This window comes from Hoplias malabaricus, chromosome 1, assembly GCF_029633855.1.
Source record: "Hoplias malabaricus isolate fHopMal1 chromosome 1, fHopMal1.hap1, whole genome shotgun sequence".
Classification (NCBI taxonomy): Eukaryota; Metazoa; Chordata; class Actinopteri; order Characiformes; family Erythrinidae; genus Hoplias; species Hoplias malabaricus.
Window position 1 is genome coordinate 5897291 of NC_089800.1, and position 14234 is coordinate 5911524.

General features: G+C 40.4%; 1 protein-coding gene and 1 long non-coding RNA gene across 2 annotated transcripts in view; one reads left to right on the top strand and one right to left on the bottom strand.

Annotated features, from left to right (window-relative positions):
* Positions 1-6929: 6929 nt before the first annotated feature.
* LOC136667088 (protein rapunzel-like) lies at positions 6930-10551 on the bottom strand. The gene is made up of 2 exons (XM_066644992.1): positions 10415-10551; positions 6930-8509 (listed from the first exon to the last, which is right to left on the bottom strand). Exon 2 carries the CDS (start codon positions 8505-8507, stop codon positions 7317-7319), a length of 1191 nt encoding a protein of 396 aa, XP_066501089.1. The 5' UTR covers positions 8508-8509; positions 10415-10551; the 3' UTR covers positions 6930-7316.
* A 157-nt stretch (positions 10552-10708) lies between these two features.
* LOC136667207 (uncharacterized) overlaps positions 10709-14234 on the top strand; it is a 192409-nt gene continuing 188883 nt past the window's right edge. The window contains exon 1 of the long non-coding RNA XR_010795423.1: positions 10709-10837. This is a non-coding gene — a long non-coding RNA (uncharacterized lncRNA). The remainder of the gene's footprint in view (positions 10838-14234) is intronic.

The window sequence follows — 14234 nt, forward strand, 5'->3', positions numbered from 1 at the left end:
CTTTTATATTTATTAACAATTATTTGAATTATTTCAATTATTTGAACCTTTACATTTTTTTATGGTTGCCAAGTTAGCATCACGATCAGGGACCACTTTTACTAATTGTGAGATGCACAAATAACATAACATTGAAGTCCTGTCTTCATTCTGTAGTCAGTGTCATGCCCATAATAAGAATTCAGAGTCTAAGCTGGATTTCCCTGTGACGGATATGAATGGGATTTAAACACAGCTTTTGTGCCTTCACCTAAATAACAGAGATAAAAACTCTATTAAAATGAAAATGTAACCGAGACAGATGTTCAGGTCAATGTTACTGACAAGGTCAATATTATTAACAATTACTTTCCATGTCCCAGAGTGGACTGGTGGGTTATTTCCTGACTTTCACTTCCTCAACCCCACCCCCACCATTGCTCTCTCTCTCTCTCTCTCTCTCTCTCTCTCTCTCTCTCTCTCTCTCTCTCTCTCTCTCTCTATTTTGTTTCTCTATTTTGCTGAAGGGTGAATGACCCTCAAGTCGTTTCCATGCCCTCTCACAGCACACACACACACACACACAAACTAGCTCTGGGGCTTCTGGGAGCAGAGTTGTCTTAATTAAATGTCCTTGGAAAAGAATCTGTAATTTGCTGCCACGTTTGGCTACAGTTCACTTTAAGGATAACTGTAATCTTACTGAAATCCAAACCGACAGTGTTTTCTTGATGAAAGTGTTTTCTTAAAACATGTAAGTAATACGTAAACATGATAAAGAATATGTTAAAATTTTTTAAATACGTATATGTTTTTTGTGTTATTCAGGCATTCATTCATTGTCTGTAGCTGATTATACAGTTCAGTGTTGCGGTGGGGGTGGAGCCTACCCGGAATCACTGGGCACTCTGGAGGGGGCGCCAGTCATTCACAGGGCGACACACACTCTCACATTCACATCTATTGACACTTTGGTCATTTTAGACAGTCACCCGGAGGAAACCCACACAGACACAGGGAGAACACACCACACTCCTCACAGACAGTAACCCGGAGGAAACCCACGTGGACACAGGGAGAACACACCACACTCCTCACAGACAGTCACCCGGAGGAAACCCATGCGGACACAGGGAGAACACACCACACTCCTCACAGACAGTCACCCGGAGGAAACCCACGCGGACACAGGGAGAACACACCACACTCCTCACAGTCACCCGGAGTGGGACTCGAACCCACAACCTCCATGTCCCTGCAGCTGTGCAACTACGACACTACCTGCTGCGCCACTGTGCCACCCTATTTGTGTTATTTATTTCATCACATTGTTTGACCCTGAGGTCTGCGGGAATAACTAATCATCCAGCATCAGTTGCTGACCTCACAAATACTGTATTTATGTTCAGTGTAAGGCCATGTTATTACTGCAGTAAAGTGTCATAAACAACAAATTAATATACTGGTTTATGTGTCCACAAACTTTTGGCCCATGTAGTGTGTGTGTGTGATCCTGGCGTTGTAGGAAAGCAAGTGTGTGCATGTGTGGCTACAATACCTGTTACATTACAAATCCATATACAAATATGCTTATTTGTATAAGTATTCTGTGCTCTGGATATGTTTGCTTCATAAAGATGGAATGAGAGAGATAACACTGAGCTGTGTGGAGCAGAAGACAGAGACAGGCTGATATACTGCAGAGCTGGGAAGACTCTCTGTGTTTAGAGTCAACACAAGAGAGGGAGGGGTGGGCTTATCTCACCGTGAGAGAGTGTGTATGTGTGGGAGGATGAGAGAGAATGAGCAAGAGAGGGAGTTAAAGCCAGAGGGAGGGCGAGAGAGAGAGAGAGAGAGAGAGAGAGAGAGAGAGAGAGAGAGAGAGAGAGAGAGAGAGATGGAGAGAGAGAGAGAGAGAGAGGGAGAGAGAGAGAGAGAGAGAGTTAAAATCATAGACTGGGTGAGAGAAAGATTGAGAGACAGATTCCTCCATGCTGACGTGTCCCAAGGAGACAGACAATGAAAGATATAGACAAGGATTTCTGTGGTACTGAGAAAGACAGCACTGGTAAACAAAAATGTACAAGCCACAAGTGACAAACTGAAAACTGTGGTTTTAAAGGTGTAATATAATGAAAATACTTAAATAAATAAAATTAACATACTGTGTAAATTTTGTTTCAAAACATGTTCATTCTCATGTGGTCTGTATGTCCAGTAAAACAAGCTACAAAAGCCGCCAATTTAAACATTTTCATGGCTGTGATGTCACAAACATGGATTTTAGTCCCACTCATATAGGTAAAATTATTGGAGTGGAAGTTGGTAGGGGGAAATTATTTAACATTGTGTTGTTCCTGGCTGTCGGGAAGCAGATGTCCAAATGACATGATCTGAATTTCCTGAGAATTTCAGTCAGTTTTCTCTGTAAATGTCAGCCCCAACTGTTTTTTGAATGAAGTACAATACACGGCAAAATAAAGGAATTTACATAGCCTTTTTTGCAACACAAACAGAAAACTCAAGCGGTAGTGAAAGTTATATACATACATATATATATATATATATATATATAGTACACATAGTACACACACAGTACTGTGCAAAAATTTTAGGTACCAGAGATTATGAGATTTAAAAAGCTATTTATCTGAGCAGTGTTTATTTTCTAAACAACAAACAAACAAACAACAAATAATGGCCATTAATATAAAACCAAATAACATTATTCCTGTGATATCCTGTGTGTGAATGTGTTGGTTTAACTTTTTCCAAATCTCTCCTCGTAGAGTCCGTATTATTTGAGGTTATCATCCAATGCCTAGTTTTAGCGGTTAATAAACAATGATTTTAAATAATGTGTGCTGCTGATTTAACAAATTCATGCAGTCAAGGAGAATCTGAACAAAACACTGTTCTTCAAACTCACTCACACCTACTACTTTATAGAAAATTTTTTAAAAAATTATCTTTTATTTCTAATTTGTCTTATATTATTATTTTTTTGTATTTACTATGATTACATATAACTTTATACAAGTACCTTGCGTACTGAGAAGGCCTTAGTTTAAATATATATATAATTATCTTAGGCCCAAGACTTCTGCACAGTACTGTACGTATAAGTGGACTTCAGAGGAGGGAAAATTAAATGCAAAGGAAATTAAAATGACTATGGCCATTTAAAATATGCTATAGATCTTTGGCCAAAAAAAGTACTCCCAATCTATAGTGCTGGCCAGGGTGAGTTGCCGTGTGTCACAGAACAAATGTTTTAATGCTTTTTATCAGATCAGGCCACTTAGGGAGCAGCAAATGGGTCGATGGTCCACTCTGACGGATGGGTAATGTCATTAGCTCTGGCTGCGATTGGCAGACACTGCCGCACCAGTGCATCCTGGGATTGATTGACCGCCTCTAGCACACATCTCTAATGCTGGCCTTCATAAGATCGCTCATTTATGAAATATTGATATTGGCTGATATCTCTTCCTGGCGAAGGAGGGACTCGCAGAGGAATGGATTTGAAAACAGTGACTAAATCATGCTAACATGCTAATGCTGCAAAATCTCTGTTCTGCGTTTCCTTTTATTTTTTTAATGTTTAGACACACTTAGTGGTATATTGTGAGTGAAGTCACACAAACACACACACACACACACAGACTTGTCCATATACACACTCGTACACAGACACACATAAGAATCTCTATGGATTCAGGCATGTGTTGCTAGCGCCATCTGTCACCAGAGGAGGCACAGACACAGAATATAATTCAAACAGAAGGAAGTGGTTGATCAGGTGGGTCAGAAACACATTGTTTATCTTGAAGCAACAGCCAGGGTTAAAGCTAAGCCACAGGGAAACCTTTATCGGAGATAATGCTTTGCAGATCAATAGCAACAACCAGAGCAGAAGCCACTCAACCACTAATGAATACAAGAGTTTTTCCATTGGTTCAGCCTTGGATTTCCCCACAGTCTGTAAAACTGTAGAAGGAATGTGTCTAATGTCTTCACATATTCTAAAAGGAAAACACAAATTTTAGTATTCCACATACTAGAAATAATACAAATAATGTAATGCTAACTTCTGAGTATCTTTGCTAACTTAGCTGTTAGCACAGAGTAAAATAGCTTCCCCATTTGTTTTCAAAAACAAAACTTAGTATGATTTATAAAAAGTTGTAGAATAAAGTCTGACTGGTTTTACGTGATGACATTTTGGTAATAATTAGTAGCCCTATTTATCTAAAAGATAAATTATGTTACTAATATTTAAGAGATATTTAGGACTGGTCAGATTTAAAGATTTTCGTCAGATTTCAGTAAATCTAAAAAAAAAAGTGTTAATCTATAGAGTATTATTTTCTGATATTGATGTTAATTCATGATTCAGGTTAATGAGATGCTGGAAAGTATTTATTCATTTATTATCTGTAACTGCTTCATCTTGCTTTTGGTCAAGCATTGGACGTAAGGCAGAAATACACCCTGGACAAGGCACCAGTCCATTGCAGAGCTACAGATTACTCATGAAAATTCAATTTTAACTTAAAAAAAATACAAATCAGGCATACAGCACTAACCTTCAAACCTGAAATCCATCAGGAGTTCTGAAATTGAATCTATATGGATGGCCCATGTATGCTCTGTCTCCATCTTTAATGTTAGTTTCTTTGATTCAATTTAAAGAGGCAGGGCACTAAATGCAGAATGTTATCTAGGGAACTAGACCTCATTTTCAGTCCATTATAATTTGTCTACTTCGGAACGGTTTTGAGACGAACAAAATAAACCCATAGGCCAGTTTAACAAAGCACATGGTTCAACCAAAACAAGTCTTATTCATTTTGACTATATTGATTTACAGTAGAACTGCACATTACAGTAAGCCTTTACTATACCTCTCTTTCCTGACAAAGAACTGATGGATAGTTCTCCAGGTCTGCACCTCAGCAGCTTTAATGACCAGCTCCATTGAGCTGAGTTCAGCATTCTCTGCTTTGGCTGGCCTGCTCTAAAAGAGTTACTCTGCATCTATTAAAGCAGTGGGAAATGCTGACTTATGTGTAAATGCTGTAATTAAATTAAACACGGATTTGAGTGGTGTATGTGTCCACTGCGGAGATTTAACAGCAATCCATGTCAACAACGGTTTGTTAATCATGGTATTGTGAAACAATACCAGGAAATGGAAATTTTGGCATTATGTATACCATAAATAATTCTGATTGGCTGCTGTATCTGTATTCTGCAGCAATGAAGATAAATCACTGTAGGGCTATCAAAAAATACTGTTTGTACATTTTAGTTATATATTCGATATAGTTTACAATATGTAAACAATCCCTTAAAGAAACAACTTAGCACATTTAAACTATACAATTAAACTAAAGTAAAAGACACGGGGTCCATTTTGAACAAGTATTACTTATCCATGTAGTATGGAGTTCGTGATAGCTTTCAAAAAAATCACCATATATTTTTATCCACATCTTGAAGGCTTAGAAACCTCTCAAACATATTACTGTAATATTATAAATGAAACTGCACATTAATCATAGTGTTCCCAAAAGCTTTGCTTTATTTCTGCAGTCAGCAGGGTTTGCAGTATAAAGGGAGCTTGGAGGCATGTGCACAGCAACCCTGAGCTGCTGACTATTCACATTGGCTTTCCTTTTTACGGCTGAAAAGACATCTTTCATGCCCCCTTTCAGGTCTATATAGGCCAGCCTGAGACAGCAGACTTGGGCAGACAAAAATATGGCAGCATTTTGGCAGCCCAGACACCATGAGAGTGGCCAGTGTACAGTCTAAAGCAATGCTTCTTACTAGAGTCCTCTTGCTTACAGTAATATTCAACAAGCCAATATTAAATGTTTTTGCCCTAGTATTTTGTAAGTGAAGAAATCAGAGCTTCATGCATCACAAGTGAAATGCCACAGGACACTAGGGCTGTCAGGATAGCACACACACACACACACACACACACACACACACACGCATGAAAAAAGAAAACATCTCAAATAAAATTGACTTCTCACTGAATCAGCAGTTGTTACAAGTACACTTCATAATAATAATGCATATTTAACCATATCTTTTTGGTCTTAACATTAATTTTTTATAATTACAGCAGACAAACATGCTTAAATATTAAATATGACATACCATTGCTGGCCAGGTCCAACTGGTAAATGGTATTATAACAAAGAGCTTTTTCCAGTTTCCAAATTAATATGTGCACATTTGGTTGCAGGCCACAGCAATGTTCTTGTCACTTCTTAACAGTATTAAACATAAAAAAGCTTTCCTTAAAGCCTTTTGCTATAACAATGGTAGCATGCAGAGTTTAAAATTTTGCCATAATTGTATCTGAAAAAATGTGTGATGATCATAGACTGTGTGCACATTGTTTTTCTTCTTATATAAGATGTAAGGTCATGAGAACACAAGATCTCAATATTTGTTCCCCCATGTTGTCCTGACAATTTGTAATGTTCTCATTGGCATGGTGGCCTAAGTTTCCCCAGACGTCCAATAACTGATAATCAAATTCATTTATTCATTCATTCTACGAACACTTTTGAGTCGCCAATCCACCTACCAACGTGTGTTTTTGGACTGTGGGAGGAAACCGGAGCACCTGGAGGAAACCCACGCAGACACAGGGAGAACACACCACACTCCTCACAGACAGTCACCCAGAGGAAACCCACGCGGACACAGAGAGAACACACCACACTCCTCACAGACAGTCACCCAGAGCAGGACTCGAACCCACAACTTCCAGGCCGCTGGAGCTGTGTGACTGCAACACTACCTGCTGCGCCACCATGCCGCCCTCATAACCTACTACTGCATAAAGTAATTGACGGTGACAGCCCTATTGGACACATAAAGGACATAAAGTGCAATTCAAGGAGTGACACAAAACACATGCTAAACATTTATTGACAAACATGGATGTTATAATTTTGCTGTCAAGTCCTGAGTAATGGACACAGATTAGTAACAGTGACTAATAAGATTAATATATGCTATGTTACTATACAAGCTAAAGAATGCATTTTGCCCTCTGTCTATGTTTCCATACTTGCAGAAATTTCTAGAAAGTTGCAAACAGAAAAAACTAATTGAATCCATTAGAATGTAGCCTCCTATTTGCCATGAATACGGAGGTATCACTGTATTAGCAGCTGTTAGAATGGCTTACATAGGGAAGGATATATAATCACGTACCAGCAAAGTGTTGTAAGTGTAATATATATTATTATATATTTATATTTTGAATCTCACATGAACATCTCAAAAACCTGAAGATCGCGTTAGCATCACTGCTCATCTGAATGCATGCACAAGGCCACATTTTTGTATCTCTCCCAGTGATGGCAATCTTCTGGAAAGTTCCATGCAGCATAGCTTTCCTTATGACGGCTTACGGCATGGACTACAAAGCCAGGTAGTTGCTTTTCCAGAGTTTCCACCACTGTTTTGGCATCTCCTTTCTTAGCTGGACCTTCCATGATCTGTTGGATGCTCCCCTTAGGAAGGGGCTGGGGGTTGCTGCAGTAGGACACCACCACATTAGTGTCATTCACCTGCAACACATCAAACCAGCTTTGTCCTTTCATGTACTGGAAGTTGTCTCCAGCTCTCCAGTTGCGGTAGCTGCTACCTGACTGGTTGACAACTCTGACAGACCATTTGACCCAGTCATACTTCTTTTCCAAGAATTTGAGCAGCTCTTGGGCTGTATCCTGCAGACTTTGGTTTTCCTGCTCCTGGACCAACCTCTGGATATCCAGCTTTGCCTGCTCAGCGAAGCAGGTCACGCATTCTTCTATGGCAGCCTTCATCTTGGTCTCTACTTCTTGTATCTTCCCGCTCCATTCCTGGATCTTATCCTGCTCTAAGTCTTCTTCTTGAGTGAGGGCACAATGGCCCAACAAGGCGATCAATCCCAGGCAGAAGAGTTCTTTCATCCTCACACAGAAATCCTCCAAGACTCTTCTGTTCCTAGCCTCGTATTTCTCCACCACCTCTAAGATGGACTCTCCGAAGGTGTTGTTCCCCATCAAAGCGTCATACAGAATGCAAAGGTTCTTTTCACCACCTGTCTTGGTATAATGATCCCGGAACAGCTTCATTTTGACTTCACGGAACTGGGGCTTGGCATCCAAGATATCCAAGTATTTACGAAACTGGTTCCGTAGGTTTTCTTCCACAGAAAAGTACTGGGAGTCCACACGTCCCTTCTTAATCTCAGCGTCAAGGTCCTCAAGTTGAGAAGAAATCACATCAAGCCTGTTCCTCACGGTTAGGAACTGTTCTTTGACATAGAACACTTCTTTGCTCTGGACGTTGTCCAGGGCTAGCCTCAGGACGGGAGCAGCAGCTTCACACAGAGGGAACAGTTCCCCAACTGCACTTGCCACTACCTCCGCTCCTCTCTCAAGTGCCTCCATCGCAGCCTCGATGGCCTCCTTCTTCTGTGCCACAACTTTCTCCAGTGGACTCGACATGGCTGAAACAAGGACAACCAAGCAATCTCTGTTAGGAACATGTAGCACATGTAGCTATTTGGAATTCATCAATAAAATACTGAGGTAATAGCAACAGATATTTGTGGCAAAGATGCACTTGAAGATCTAAATCCTAAATGCTTTATAAACTTTGCTGAACATTATTCTGGTTAATGAATGGAATTTAGATTTACACAAACAGGAATATATCAGAAGAAAATGTTATTGCTCATAGGTTGCTCTGTAATAGCTCAGGAAACATAATGGTGTTTCTCCTATAATTCCCTTAGAGAAAAATAATGAGACACAAATTGGAGACATAAGACACAAAAGAGATAAAGGAGAGAGTAGCTTTAACTTATCTGGCAGATCTGAGCAGAGTTTATGACTTTACTGAGATCTCCTCTAAAACTCCAGAGGAGACACCTGTGAGATCGCTGAGGTCTCAGGAGACACATTTGAGCAGCAGGACAACTACAGTCTCTTTTGTCTTTCCATCTGATCTAGTGTAGGAGAAACTATTGAGATCTTAAGGTGATCTCGGTTTTGATCATTCTATCCTCTGGGAAATCAATAAAGTATTAAGATTTATACAATATTAATTTCAGAAAAGGCCCGCACAGCGTCGCAGCAGGTAGTCACACAGCTCCAGGGACCTGGAGGTTGTGGGTTCGATTCCCACTCTAGGTGATTGTCTGTGAGGAGTTTGGTGTGTTCTCCCTGTGTATGCGTGGGTTTCCTCTCTGTGACTGTCTGTGAGGAGTGTGGTGTGTTCTCCCTGTGTCTGCATGGGTTTCCTCCGGGTGACTGTCTGTGAGGAGTGTGGTGTGTTCTCCCTGTGTCTGCGTGGGTTTCCTCTGGGTGACTGTCTGTGAGGAGTGTGGTGTGTTCTCCCCGTGTCTGCATGGGTTTCCTCCAGGTAACTCTCTGTGAGGAGTGTGGTGTGTTCTCCCTGTGCCTGCGTGGGTTTCCTCTGACTGACGGTCTGTGAGGAGTGTGGTGTGTTCTCCCTGTGTCTGCATGGGTTTCCTCCGGGTGACTGTCTGTGAGGAGTGTGGTGTGTTCTCCCTGTGCCTGCGTGGGTTTCCTCTGACTGACTGTCTGTGAGGAGTGTGCTGTGTTCTCCCTGTGTCCGAGTGGGTTTCCTCCGGGTGCTCTGGTTTCTCCCACAGTCCAAAAGCACACGTTGGTAGGAGGATTGGAGACCCAAAAGTGTCTGTATGTGTAAGTCGCCCTGTGAGAGACTAGCGCCCCCTCCAGGGTGTGTTCCTGCCTTGTGCCCAATGATTCCTGCGTAGGCTCTGGACCCACCGGAACCCTGAACTGGATAAGCGTTTATAGAAAAATACTTTTTGCAATACACAAATGATCAAGTATGTTCACAGCCTATGTAATCTTTTGACATCCACTGTGTGCAGGCTGAGTTATCTGACTCTATAAGTCTGCAGACTCTTCCTTTAAACAAGAAATAAGGCCTATTTGCTGTTTTTTAGTGATATTTTAAATATATTGAAGTATAGGTTTAATATACTTTGTACATTGTATGATATATCAATTGCACATCATATAATGCAATATCTAACCCCAGATGAAACACAATACATTATCTGTAGTATTTCCAGCATTCAAAACCATACTTGAAAAGGTCCCCTTAAAAATCCTCACAGCAACAGACCACTATATCTCTACTTTCGTTCAATAGCAAAATCCAGGCAGGATTAGAATTTACAGTGTTTAAATGAGACTGAAACTGCCTCGGTTGTTTACCACTAGTGTCAGGACAAAAATGCAGGGGCGCTCAAAGGACACACCTTGCAAAGCTTCAGCCTCTGAAACTAGCAGAGGGTGTGTGAATATGTAAGTGCACCCCCTCCCTAAAACCACACGGACAGCAGGTTTTTTTTTACCCTCAGAAATGCGTAGATCCTTCTTCACGCCTGCGAGGACGAACAGCTGCTTCAGAAAATATCCCTTAAGTTTCAGCTAAATCAGAGCTCTGTTGATGACACACACAAGACTGGGGAAGAAGGGAATATGATGCATCTGTGACTAGTGAGAGAGAGAGAGAGAGAGAGAGAGAGAGAGAGAGTCGTGCGCTCTGAGCCACGAGAGCGCTCTTGGCACCAGATGGACTGAACCTGCTGCTGTCTGACAGCTGAAAACGAAAAGATGCCACGCTTTTTTTTAAACCACATTTCCTTTTCTTTTTCGAGTTGCTTCGTTTGGAAGAGCAATAGCGCACACAGTAGGATTGTGCGCAGGATAATGGCGCACAGTGCGCCACATCTAATCGTATCCAAACCAAGAGAGTGCGGTAACCAAACCCAAAGGTAAGCCCTTATTACATTGCGTCTGACAGATAGAAAGATATGGTGGAATATTTACTTTGTGTTAGATGTGTGTATTTTGGTGTGCCTTGTTGGTTTGCGGGCATGGTAATGAGGTCAGTCCTTTTTCCCTCCTCCAGTGTAAGTCTTGGTGATTACTGATTCATAGGAATTAAAATCTTATCGACCTGGGGTGTGTGTTGTGGTGAGCACCAGTTATTTAACACGTCTCTGCACAATGTGGCTTCCATTAATATCAAATGTGTAAATAAACTATGTGTACATGTCATTTAAGGACGTCTAATTTTTATCTTAATTTGTGAGTGTTTTTTAAAAATGACCAAGCAATGACTTTTTATATATATATATATATATTTTTTTTAATTTAAGTGAGCTAACATTGATACATTGTTACATTACAAACGAATATGGCTGATAGGTTAGTTGGTGCTAGCCTAGTGCTATCTGCTCTTGTCAGGAAAAGCTGGCCATTTTGACACTGAAGACCTACCTTACTTCGATGTTAAATGCTTTTGAAAACTTAGTAATAACACTCAAGTCATATATTTACAAGTAAACTAATTTTCAGTCAAATTTAAGGAGGGTTAAAACTACAAATTTCTGCCCAAGTGCTTGTCTCTAACCAAATTAGCTTTAAACAGTTATGTTAGTTAAATACATGTGCTATTTAAAGGAGTGTTAACACCGTTTATGTCACATATTAAAACATAAACACTAGTAAAATCAGCTTAAAATCCTATTTTCACCTCGCCATACCCCTGTCCTTTACCAGCGTGTATTTTATTTATATTAAATATTAATCTAATGTGTTTACATATAATTTATGCTATGATTAGTTTATCTTAATGTATCAGTTCACTAGAGTATGTCTGAGGAATGGCCTTTGTCCATATATTTTACCACTTAAGTGAGCTAAATGGATTTCCATCATGCACACAAACATGGCGGATAGATTTTTTGATGCCAGCCCTGATGTTGCTGTCTGCTCTTGAATTAAATAACTGGTTACATTCGACCATACAAACCTTACATATTTCAGTGAGAAACTTTCAGTGAAAAACATTTGAAATATATTTTTTATGTTTAAATAAATACAGAGGGATGACATGTACCTTAGGCTAGCTTAGCTTTCTAAACTAAAGATCATTAGGGGAAAACACAGACAGACGTTTTCTTTTCTGTTACTGAAACTGTCTGGGTTTTCTTAAAACAACAAAACTTTTCTCCATTTCCCTGAAGTGTGGTCCACAAACCTGTTTTACTTGATTTTATAGGAATGTTTGAGGGGCTTAAGTCTGAGTCCTGACCTGTACGAGTGTTTGGGAGGATGCAGCTGTTTAAAACATTACAATCATGGTTTATGGTTATGTAAATAACTGACATTTCTGTTGTATTGTGCTGTACATTAGTGGATAAATAAATCTGTTGGTGTTGGATGGTGGTTTAAAATCTGAGAAGGCTAGAAGTTAATCTCATATGAGTTGGGTATATGTAAGTTACATTATTTACTGAGACAAAGCTAACACTAATTTTGGCTAAAGCAACAGATGGTTTTATCAGTTTTTATATCAGCGTATGGCAGCACGGTGGCGCAGCAGGAAGTGTCGCAGTCACACAGCTCCAGGGACCTGGAGATTGTCGGTTCAAGTTCCGCTCTGGGTGACTGTCTGTGAGGAGTGTGGTGTGTTCTCCCTGTATCCGAGTGGGTTTCCTCCAGGTGACTGTCTGTGAGGAGTGTGGTGTGTTCTCCCTGTGTCTGCGTGGGTTTCCTCCGGGTGCTCCGGGTTTCCTCTCATGGTCAAAAAACACAAGTTGGTAGGTGGATTGGTGACTCAAAATTGTCCGTAGGTGTGTGTTGCCCTGTGAAGGACTGGCGCCCCCTCCAGGGTGTATTCCTGCCTTGTGCCCAATGATTCCAGGTAGGCTCTGGGCCCTCTGCAACCCTGAACTGGATAAGTGCTTACAGATAATGAACGAATATCAGTGTATACCAGTCAGGATTTACTGAATGTTGCATGGAATTGCAAAGGATAACTTATGCATTTGCATAATGCAAGATTTTTCTTTAGCAACTGAATGTTTTGAAATTTGGGAAAAACATAATCAGAATTTGCAGTTATTGTTGATGTGTGGCTGCATTGTGCCTGGCAATTGAAAGCACTGCACTGACACATTTTTTTACACAGGATATGAGAAGGGTGAATACCCATGGCCTATAGGGTAGGCAAAGTGGTTGAGTGAAGGAACAGCTTTTGCTGCTGCCTCAGCATCCATGGCTGAAGTGCACTTGAACAAGGCACCCAAGTGCCACTCCCTCTGTGTGTATGTGGTATATGACAGGAGTTTCATAATAATAAGAAACAGCATCATGTACAACTGATGAGAGATCTACTAATTTGGTGTAAAAATATATAGCACTTTGGGTGTCTATATGTTGCAAAAGTATTCACCAGAAGACATATGTATGGAGGAAGGTGCCCTTTTCATAGGAAACGAAAACTGAACTTTTTGGCCACCAAGGAAAAACGCTTTGTCTGGCGCAAATCCAACCCATCTCAACACCATCCCCACAGTGAAACATGGTGATGGCAGCATCATGCTGTGGGGACGTTTTTCAGCAGCAGGGACTGGGAAACTGTGATGTGATGTGAAACTGTGTCAGTGATGTGAAAGTGGGACGGAGGTTCATCTTCCAACAGGACAATGACCCAAAGCATACTGCTAAAGCAACACTTGAGTGGTTTAAGGGGAAACATGTAAATGTTTTGGCATGGCCTAGTCAAAGCCCAGACCTTAATCCAACTGAGAATCTGTGGTCAGTATTGAAGACTGCTGTTCACCAGTGGAAACCATCTAACTTGAAGGAGTTGAAACAGTTTTGCCTTGAGGAATGGGCAAAAATCCCAGTGGCAAGATGTGGCAAACTCATAGAGACTTATTCAAAGCGGTGTGCAGCTGTTATTGCCGCAAAAGGTGGCTCTTCAAAGTACTGACTTTAGTACTGAATAATTATGTACACTGATTTTTTTTCTTTCAATAACAAGAAAATACATTTTTTAAAGTTGTTCTGTAAATGAAATAATGCAAGTCCTCAAATCATCCATTTTAACTCCAGGTTGTGAGATAGCAAAACATGAAAAATGCCACAGGTAGTGAATACTTTATCAAGTCACTGTAAGCCAAAATGTCTGCTCTGAGAAACATAGAGAGTCATACTGAGGTCTGCTGAGAGAAGTATACATACAGTCACCAGACAACCATACCTGAACCTTTATAACAAGAGAATAGCTGATTTAAATTATGTCTATTTTCTTGAGTATGTTACGGAATTATAATATTAGCCTCTATTATACCTTATATCTGCAGCACATTCTGCACT